This window comes from Pomacea canaliculata, linkage group LG12, assembly GCF_003073045.1.
Source record: "Pomacea canaliculata isolate SZHN2017 linkage group LG12, ASM307304v1, whole genome shotgun sequence".
In the NCBI taxonomy this organism is placed as follows: Eukaryota; Metazoa; Mollusca; class Gastropoda; order Architaenioglossa; family Ampullariidae; genus Pomacea; species Pomacea canaliculata.
The window spans coordinates 20,194,167-20,204,764 of NC_037601.1; the positions used below are offsets into that span (position 1 = coordinate 20,194,167).

General features: G+C 41.6%; 2 protein-coding genes across 3 annotated transcripts; both read left to right on the forward strand.

The window, feature by feature from the left end:
* The first annotated feature begins 364 nt into the window (after positions 1 to 364).
* On the forward strand, positions 365 to 5,855 carry LOC112577450. The gene is made up of 6 exons (XM_025260521.1): positions 365 to 730; positions 1,006 to 1,326; positions 1,361 to 1,511; positions 4,251 to 4,315; positions 4,754 to 4,881; positions 5,616 to 5,855. Exons 1-6 carry the CDS (start codon positions 502 to 504, stop codon positions 5,853 to 5,855), a joined length of 1,134 nt encoding a protein of 377 aa, XP_025116306.1. The 5' UTR covers positions 365 to 501.
* Positions 5,856 to 5,908: 53 nt separating this feature from the next.
* LOC112553151 (cubilin-like) lies at positions 5,909 to 9,930 on the forward strand. 2 transcript variants are annotated; one of them, XM_025220179.1, is made up of 6 exons: positions 5,909 to 6,571; positions 7,177 to 7,296; positions 8,062 to 8,179; positions 8,660 to 8,781; positions 9,345 to 9,442; positions 9,714 to 9,930. In XM_025220179.1, the coding sequence occupies exons 1-6, from the start codon at positions 6,096 to 6,098 to the stop codon at positions 9,773 to 9,775; spliced, it is 996 nt and encodes a 331-aa protein (XP_025075964.1). In that variant the 5' UTR covers positions 5,909 to 6,095; the 3' UTR covers positions 9,776 to 9,930. The 2 variants fall into 2 exon arrangements, with proteins under 2 accessions (XP_025075964.1, XP_025075963.1); XM_025220178.1 differs by lacking the exon at positions 9,714 to 9,930 and having other exon boundaries at positions 9,345 to 9,581.
* The last annotated feature ends 668 nt before the right edge of the window (positions 9,931 to 10,598 follow it).

A 10,598-nucleotide genomic window follows, 5' to 3' on the forward strand; every position in this document is an offset into this window, starting at 1 on the left:
AGACTAAATCCCTTATATTTACTGCATGTGTAGCTAATTAACTAAGACCATCTCCCAATCTCTTCATCACGAATGACACACCTGTTTCAAACGGCGACAATTGTGGTCGCTAATATTCACTTACATCTGCTTTGAATTCAAAGTCACGAACTCGTGGAATTATGGGATCGTTCAACTTGAGAACATTAGAAACTTCCCCTATCCTCTCTCACCACCGAACTTTCTGGCATTCGTAAAGTTGTGAATTTTTGTTTACATTTGCTTCGATCCCAAATTTATTAGAAAAGGAATTTTTTTCTTGAAGGTGGGAGAATTTTTCTTCTAATAAGAGAGGATTTTTTCCCTTTAATTTAAGAGAGGGATGGCAATTGATACTTGCTTCACGGCTCTTGTGTTAGAATAACGTGAATCATTTATGTCGCTAACTCTTCGTTAATCTTTCAACAGTCTTCTAAGGCGGGTTCACGCCACTGCGCATGTCTGCAATGACCATTGGGAAGGATGCGCGCGCTCTCTTTGCATGTTCCTCTCCTATCGCTGTGGGCGCCACTCCTCCTACTTCCGGTATCCAAAGCGAGGCGGACTGTGGAGGTCCTGTGTGGAGACTTTTCTACCATCTCTCTAGCCAACGATGTTTCAAAGAACGACATGGACAGAGTCCACGTGCTACTGAGTCACCCGGGCATGAACGGAGCCACCCTGGACCTTGTCAAGGGCCTTCAGTACCAATGTATGTCTCTCACTTCTTTTTATTTCTTGTGTTAATAAATTATTAGTTATTACCTCACAATAATCGTGGTAGACAACTAAGAAGATTGCATTTAAGGTGACAATAAATTATACCACACATACCCCTTCAGTATGAGCGTTTGCAAATACTTTTCTTCTGATATAGTTTAGACTGGTCAGCAGGTTTTGGGAAGTAAACTAAAAATAATTTTTTTTAAATTCTCATCATCCGGGTGTCGTTTCGCAGTGCATGTTTTATCGTTGGATGGCTTGCAGTAACCGTTTCAAGCGGAGAAGTGGACAGAATACGAGGCCTAGCTCTCATCGTGACATCAGACGGTGAGGCTCCTTCCCCCACCGACCTGCAGTCCCCTCCGTCCCCGCAGCATCCGTGCGGCCTCGTTGTCACCTCTACGGCGCGGGCCTCTGTTGACGTCACACCGACCAGCAGCTGGCTCCTCTTCACATCACCTGTTCCGGTTTCGCAGCACTCGCCGTCTTCAACAGAAGTCTTGCCAGGAGTCCTGTCGTCCATTACGCCCACGTCTTCAGCATTTGTACAGCCCTTCGCCTTCGCCCTCGTCTTCGCCCTCGTTCGCCCTCGTCTTCACCTCTTCTGGGTCGCACTTAGAAACTGTGCAGCCCTCCTGGCCATCGTTAGGAAACACGTTATCAACTGCTGTAGAATCGATTACACCTTATAGCGACACGTCACTGTTATTACCTGTCTCCTTGAAATGGACTGCTGACGTCACGACGTCCTCTACCTGCATTACAGTGACGTAGGTTCATGAAGTACTTTGCATATTTCATAGCTCTCGTTAACACAGAGATAGAAAGTGTGTGTGTTTTTTTTTTTTTCTTGTTTTCGATCTTGATACCAATCTTCTTCTTTTTCCTCTTCTTATTGTTCTTTCTGATGTTATTATTGTTACTGTTGTTGCTGTTGTTATTATTATTTCTTGGCTGGCATCAGCAGGGCATTATCTTTTGAGGTTTGGACGGCGTGTCATCAGGGTTTCATATAAAAAAGAAAATCGAGGCGAGACAATTGATTGGATGTTTCTTCATCTGGAACACGCCCAAGTGGAGAAAATTATCAGCAGCGGCACGAAGGAGAGGTCCCCTCCTTACCGCTCTGTGCAGCAGCAGTCAATCCCGATGGGCTGGCGAGACCTTTAGGACATTTCGATACGGGACGGGGTTGACGAAGCCCTTACCGATCACTCGGAGTCTGCAGTCTCTTTCTCGCACGTCACGAGCTGAACGCGGCTGCATGAAGGGGTCGTACGGTCTTTCCGTACGTAAAAGAGTCGTAACTGCAGAGTCTGTCAGTTTATGTGGGAGGTTGGGCGATACACACGCTCATGCAGCCACCTCTAACATTTAGTATTTTCACAGTGTTTCCACAGTCCGCCTCGCTTTGGTTTGGCCTATCCTGTTCTTTTTTTTTTTGACGTCTCAGATTTTTTTTTCCAAAAATGGGGTTAGTCTCTCTATAAGATCCTGTCTTTGCTTCATTGACATTGTTTGTGTCTGCATTTTATTTCATTATGTATAGAAAGAAACATGTGTGTTTCTTTTGGGGGATTGGTCACGTGCCATGGTACTGTTAACGTTTTCCTTCGTTCTCGGCTAGCCTCTCTGAACCCCTACCCTCTCTTGTTCTCTCTATTTTCCTCTCTCTTTCCTTTTCTGACTCATCTTATAGTATTCTACAGATACCTTTGAAAAAGATTCTTTTGAAGTAACGTTGATATGTTGTGAAAACCTGTAAAATTAGACACGTGACTTGCGAAGTTTTACAAGCGATCACCCCTGTGTGGACAGGTAAACACTAATAGCTTGATATGAGAGGGTTGGAGTTAAGGTTAAAGGTCAGGATAGGCTTATGGGAAATGAATGTCTGTTAAAGGTTTGCATATATTTAGCTTTCTGTATGTGTCCCCCAAAACACATAAAAATACTGGCGGCTGTGAACTTTCCGTGATCTTAGGCAAAGCCAGGTTCTAGAGGATAAAAACCGCACCCACATCGTCGACGACTTCCGGCTGTGGGAGGTTTGATGTATGCACCACCAACAGCGGGGGCTGATGGATGTAGTGACATTAATAACCAGCTTCTAGAATATGCGATATAAGCCATCTCAACAAATTATATTACAGCACGGACACAACAGTTCAATATGTATCATTATCTGCTTTCTGAACATCGCCTTTCTACCTCCTTATTTCTTCTGGTTTTTTTTATTGTTTTTTTTTGAGTGAGAGATTACTTGATTGATTCATTGATTAGATGTTTTGTTGACTTTGTTGGTGGGGTATTCGAGGGTGTTTGGTAGGAACGGATCAAGAGGTACAGTAGTACGATTTGATGAGATTAGCTCTAGAATTACAAAAAGATATTTTACCACACCTTTTGCTGACTTATACAGTAAGGATAAAGAATGAATAAAAGTAAATATCATCTTCTAATCTTCTTTATGTCATGGTTGGGATGTAGGTGTTAGAGACCCCACTTTTTAATTTTAATGTTTTTTTTTTGATGGGGGAGGAGGAGGGATTTCTTGTGTACTCCTCCCATCTCTCGATGTTCGACATTCCCCAGCCCTAGAGTCAGGTGTGTGTGGATTCCAGAGGTCTAGCCACTCGGCTATCCGCTTTCCCACATAAAGAGCAATACAACAGGAAAACCCAGGTAATTGCATGACTCCCACCAACCTCTGATCAGCTATAAACATTAGTTCCCTCCTGATGTTTAGGTCCTTCGATCGCAGAGCGTTTACTTCACGTGGTTAAAAAGCCTGGATGTGAACGACTAGTCTACACAAGCAGACTGTATACATCATATGGATTAGAGACCGCAATCCCGTTAATCGTTGGATAAAGCCGTTGGCTGCTTCATCACAACAAAATGTTATTACTGACGTCATCAGAGCCATGACGACAGTGACGGTTATTTGTGTACAGCGACAAATGTTTTGCGTGACTCGATTGGAGCCGAGAGTTCGAACCAATGACATCCGGGTTTTTTTTTTATGAAGACAGAAGGGTGTGAACACCTTCAGTCTTTTGATAGAAGAGTTTTGTACAGATTGTACATTATAAAACGAAGGATACTTACTTCAAATGTATGAACGTGAATGGAATTTACTAGAGTGCTGACATTTTAACAAAACCTTATTTAACCCAAGCTGACAAGTTTAAAGGATAACGGCGGGTAAACAAAGAAAAATACAAGCAGACATACCGACAGACATACACGGAGAACCAGAAAGAAAAATAGACACAGAAGACTCTCTCTCTCTCACAGAAAGTTAAAAAAAACTTTTTTAATTCCTCATGAGTATTAGCTCACGCTTCACAAAGTACAGCAAATATTCCTGCAATCATCTTCATGTAAATAATTCCAAATCGATGAGATCCTCAGTGAAGATTTCGTACCAGACCGCATACAATGTCTGTTCAATTGTCTGTTGCTTATTATCGAAAAACTAATGACAGCATCACGATTCTTTTCAGCATTGTGATCATGATAAACGATTCAGCATGGACCCAGACGACTAGAGAGCTCTGCAAGCCAACCGGTAATGTTTATTTTGTGCAGCTGTTGTTTGGTTGTTTTGAATTTAAATGAAGATGATCACTCAGAAGTATTTCTTACTGCTTGCAAAAACATTTTCATGTCTGAGATGTTGTCTTCCTCTCTGTTTCTCTTTCTCGTCCACAGACCTACAAATAAGCAAACCTACTCTTGTCCGCACACAAACAAACTCATATGTACAAACGGTTGTATGAGTAAGAGAGAAAAAATAAAGAAAGATAGACAGAAAGAGAGAAAAAAAGAAAGACAACCGAAACTAAACGTTGACAAACAGAAAGCCCGAGTACTGAGAGACCGACACCTGCATTCACCTGTGTCCATCGTGATCCGCTAAAAAGCACGCAGGTAATTAATGAAACTGGTAATTAAGGAGCATCAAAGCTACGAGCGCGTGCAGGTAATCATGTCAATCTCTGAACAGGATGCAAAGAATATTTCACAGAAGAATCTGGATTGATTGCTTCTCCTAATTTCCCGTCCCAATACCCGGATGGTAGTCGATGCACGTACATCATATCGCCGTCCTCGTCACGATTTATTGAGCTGCAGGTAAGCTATCATCTGTCCCCCACAGAGCCACTTCCTTTTTTATTTTTCTTTCAATACAACTGTCTGCATAGTTCGTGTATGACAAAGACAGTTTGTAGCTCTTTCAGTAAGTGGGGATTGGAAAAAAATGATCCTTTGGATAAAACGATGCAATTAGCTTGTTACAGTTCATTCGGATCCCGTACATTCCACGATTGTTTTTAAAATAAACGTTTACTAAGCGGATGAGAAGGAGACTAAGCTGTAAAGAGTTAATAGGATATCAAAGTTTGAAGTTTCTTTTTTAGTTTCCATTTTTTATTTTCTCCCAAGGGATTTTTTGGCCTCGAGGTTTTATGTTTTATTTTGGTTTCTTCGTTGTTGATTCTCAAGTTAACATTTACTAAACTGTCGTCGCTTTATGGTCTTCGTCTTCCTCGTAGTCTAAAGTGTTTTGAAGAAAGGAAGAGAACACTGAAAAAGAAAGAAACAGTTGTCGATACATACAGATGTTTTAATCCTCTCTTCTCCTTTTTTCTTATCATCATCTTGCATTTTTTCAACACTTCTAAAATTCTTACCCTATTTTTAGATCGTTTCCCTCCTTTTTCCTCGCTCTTAATCTGCCTTTTATCTCATTATTTATCTTTCTCTTCATCTAAGCTAGCTGTCCGTTAGTTTGAATGTTGTGTTGTAGCTGAGTGTTACATCTCCCATCGTCCACTTGCTGTCTGCACAGGTCTGTCTACTCTCAGTTTCAGTCCTTCCAGCTGGAACAGCCGTACTCCGGCAAGTGCATGGACTGGCTCACCGTGTCTAATTCAACCAGTCCCACAGAACGGCTGTGTGGAACGGCTGACGTCAACCAACTACGTCACATGGACTACGTTACTACGGGCAACGTACTTATCATCCAGTTCGTAACCGACAGCAAGATATCTGGGAATGGCTTCCAAGCTGTCTACGCCACAGACATCGCCAAAAGTAAGACTTAAAAAAAATATGGCTTAAGACTTAAGTACTAGCCGAGTGTTTTAAGTGTAAAGACAGAAAAGATAAGTATTTACTGAGTAATCTGTATGTAGGTGTGTCTACAGCTGTACACATCATTTGGTTACAAATATTACAGTAACACTAACCCCGACTTTCCGACAGATTGCGACAACATCATCACGGACCTGAACGGTACTCTGTCCAGCCCACGTCACCTAGCAACCGGCACCTACCTTCCCAACATGCACTGCACCACAACGCTCAGCGTACCATCGTCCTTCCGCATCCGGATCTACCTCCGCCGACTGAACTTCTCTGACCCGCACAGCGGCGCATGCTCAGAAGGCGACTTCTTGCACTTCCGGGATCTGCAGTCGGACGTGCAGACGACGGTGACCTGCGCTGACCCCCACCGTGACGGCCAGCTGCTGTTCGAGTCCAGCGGCTCGCAGGTCGAAGTGCTCTTCGTCTCTGATCACGTGACTCAAGGCGAGGGTTTCGAGTTGTCTTACGCCGGCGTTCCTTCGTGCCAGAACGAGACCTACAGCCAGTACTCCGGGGCAGTCTTCAGCATCAACTTCCCCCGCCACTATCCCAACATGCAAGAGTGTTTCTACACCATCAACGTCAGTGAGCACGACAACATTATCGAACTTTCCTTCCCTTCTTTCTTCACGGAGTCGGACGCGGCCAGCGATGCAAGGCTGAGAGACGGAAGGTGAATGGCTTGTTTGGTTGTTAAAATAAAAAACTTAATAGAGAAGCCATCCTTGCAGGTCTGTAATCAGTGGAGTGAGAAGATGCAGTGACTAAGTTAACAAAAGAGAATGGCTGGCTTGATATTTCAGCCAAAAGTCGCCGGTTCGAGGCTCGGTCGTATCTGTGACTGGGTAAACTCTCCCTTGTCCACCCAGAAAAGGATATATATATATAGGCTACTATAAAAGGCTACTTGTTTTATCAACAAAGGTAAAAGGAGGGAGGAAAGAGACAACCGGCCGTATTTTAGACATAGTGAGCCACTCATAGTTGATTGACACCACCCACAAAGCTATTGCACCTTTTACGTTTTGCTTCTTCTTCAGTCTCTCTCTTGCACGTACACACACACACACGTTTGACAAATGTTGTGAGGTAGTCGTAATTACTAAGTCATCATTGTTATCATTATTATTATTATCATCATTATCATTATTATTATTATTAACTTTCACGCTCGTAAAGTACTCTTGGCGTTTGAGACAAGAACGAGACATGGACAACATACGTACAGAGGGATAAACAACAGTACTGACGATAGTAAAAAGATAATTTCCACTACAGGTGCACGCGAGACTTTGTGGAGATTTTTGACGGCGAGGCTATACACAAGGTGTGCGGCAACTGGAGCGGCAAGGAGCACCTGCTGCTGTTCAGGTCCCGTGCTAACGTCCTGGTCTTCAGGTGAGAAAGTCACCAACACCTGCTTTAAGCAGCAGAACTTAGAGAAATGACAAACTGTTCAAGCATGATCCCTCGTTCCTGTTCTGTTGTCTTGTTTGTCATTCTGCCTGTTTAGTTATCTTTTCGATTAGCTGTTTTCTTTTTCTGTGCCGCCGTCTCTGCATCACTGTTTTATTCTTTCGCCCTCCCCAACACAGTTTTTCTTCCAAGTGAAACCAAACAAAGGAATTAAAAAATGTTTCACGAATCAAAATGATTGGGAATTGAACAGCTGCATCTAATTTGAGAGGCTGTTAAAGATATTTGTGTATCACTAAATAGCAAAGAGAGCGAAATCTTAATTTGAGGGAATAAATTATAGGGAAATTAACTTTCACTCCATAATAATAAATTGGGAAGAATATAATACTAAATATTCATCACAAAAATATAAAAAATGCATGTCGATATTGATAAAATATTGGCAGGTTACGAAGAAATAATTTTATATTAATTTCGTAAAATATTTAGAGTCTGCAGATTTGCTCTTAGTTTTTAAATATTTATATCACACATACAAATCCATTTAATCCCTTGCATGATTTAACATCTTTTTATTAAATCCATTAACATTTATTTAAAACAATGGTTTCTTTTTATATTCTTTCTTTGGTTCTTTTCAATATATAATTTTCTGTGTTCCGTTTAATAACCCATTCCTCGATTATTTTTAATCTCTCTTTTAATGTGTTTCTTTTGATAGACCTTCTCTTTGTTTCTTCTAAGATTTGTATCAGATGAGCAGATAACGAGGCCTGGTTTCTACGCCACATGGCAAACAATCAAAGGAAATAACAAAACTTGCCTGTCCACCTGGATTGACACGGGTCACCTGTGCTTCCAGGTGAGACCTGTCTAGCGATGCTATTTTTTTTTTATAATAAACCTGGATTTTTCTGGACTTTATCGATAGAAAATATTTCATTGACACTGGTTTTTCCCGAAAAAAAAAACTGAGAATGCTTTTATCTCATAATGAGAGACGGAAGACTATTCTTCATAGTCTGAAGAATTTATACGCTCATTGAAGATGGTGTACACAAACTTACAAATAAAAACAAGTTAACAAAGAGGAAAATATGAAGGTCTATACCTTATATTCTATAGCTTCTCCTTTCATGCGTTTAAAACTGGTTGCACACACAGTTTTCAGCGTAATCTGTTTTTGTAACTATCTAATAATGTGTCCATAATAAGATTGTCAGTGGTGCACAGTAGGATTGTCGATGTACACTCTCCATCTGAGCATGCTTTTCTATGCACGAAACGCACAACATGGCGCAGGACCACGCCAATACCTTACAAAACCTTTGACCTCTGGCAGGTGATGTACAACCCTCAGACCTGGGACGACGGCGAGGCAGACTGCATATCACGTGGGGGTCATCTGGCCTCCCTGCTGGACAGTGACACTCAGCGTCTGCTCAACGATCACATCTTATCGCAGTAAGCCGTTAGACTATTGGTTGATATCGCGACTGTTCACAGTAAGCCCTTATACCATTGGTCGATCACGAGTTTTACAGCAGTGAGCCTCTATTGGTTGACCCTGTTATTTATTTATAGATAATGTACAAGTTCAGGCTGGGAAGTCCTTGTAAGCCGATCTATTTAGAAACACAAAAGAATGTTTAAAAAAATGACGCAGATGACGTCATAATGTGACGTGGAAGGTTGCGTTTCTGACACTGTCATTTGACTTTGTCGTCACCGAATCAGTCGCGGCTATTTTTAGAAAGAGCTGCGCGTGCTAAGCACAGAAAAGTTGACCAATAGCTGACGTCCCACGTGCTAGTGCTCTTGAATGCTGATATCTAGTGCTAGCACTATGACGAGCAGCTTGTAGCCCCGCCTCCTGCCCCGCTCCTTGTGTGACAATGCTCTAGGGGATGACAACACTGACATCATGCTAATTGGGGGTGACAGTGACGAGAGGCTATGCCAATGCATGACAGATAGCAAGGAACAGTCGTGTTTGTCCTTCCAATGTTTGCAATCTTCCGTCACAGGACTTGCACGGACTGGGAGGCGTTCTGGATTGGTGGCAGCGACAGAGAGTGGGAGTCGGATTTCTACTGGACTGACGGCTCTAAAGTTGTCTTCACAAGTAGGTGGCAGTTCACCTGGTCCGTGCTTTCTAGTTGCTGTAAAATGTACAAGCAGCCATACTTTTTTTTTAAAACGTTAAAATAATTGTAAAATAAACCTTGTGTAGCATTCATGCCTACTCACATCAAAATACTTCTTCTCTTTACACCTATCTCATCAAAATCGAAAGAGTAGGATACAAAGACCTACAACTCAAAAACAAGGACAAAGAAAAAAAAATCAAAGAAAATAATTACAATATTAAATTTTGTGTTTCTCTCGCGATGTAGACTGGTTCCCTGGTGTCCCTTTCGACCGATGGAGGCGGTTTGATGTACGGAAGACAACCTAGTGACGATGGGGCTGCTGACGAAGACTGCATGGAGATGAGACAGCGCTTTCCTATCCGGACAAAGGTCAAAAGGTGACGTCCGGCTTGTATTGGAACGACCGTAACTGTGGACATAAAAACCAGTATATTTGTCAGGGTAAGCTAACTTGCCGCTAAAAGCACTACTCTGTAGAAAAACAGTTGAAGACACCAGAAATAACTCTTGTTTTATTAATAAAAATAGCTTCTAAATAAAAAAGGTTGTTTCTTGTACCTAAAATAGCTTTTACATAAAAGGAATCGATTGTGTATGGTTTTTTTGCCATTGCAAACAAAATTAGAAGTTCGTCTGTTAAGAATTTCATATCCCTTGCGCAATAACATTGATTAAAAGATGGAAAAATATTCAAAAATCTATAAACAGCTGAAGCAAATTCTTTCAAACCTCCCTTCAAGTTGGAACTTAAAATAACAAGTCATGATTTATTTATGGATTCTTCTTGGTTATTTTTATTTCTTTGTGATTCTGAGATTGTAAGCACACTTTTTGTCTCTGATGCTTTCCTTAAATAGTTAATGAATATTTATTGTACTTTCCCTTCCTGTTTATAATCAATCTATGTTTAGTTTTTCCCAAAGCTGAATCTTCCAAACCAGTCGATTGTGACAAAAACTTCACCCTCGACTCTAACACACGCTGGGTGCGTCTTCAAAGCCCAGGTTATCCAGGAAAGTACCCGGATAATACTAACTGCACCTACTTCGTTCATGCTCCCACGACAGCCGAGCTGGAGCTTGAGTTCTGGGACTTTTGGCTGGAAAATAAAAACAGCGAAAGGTATGT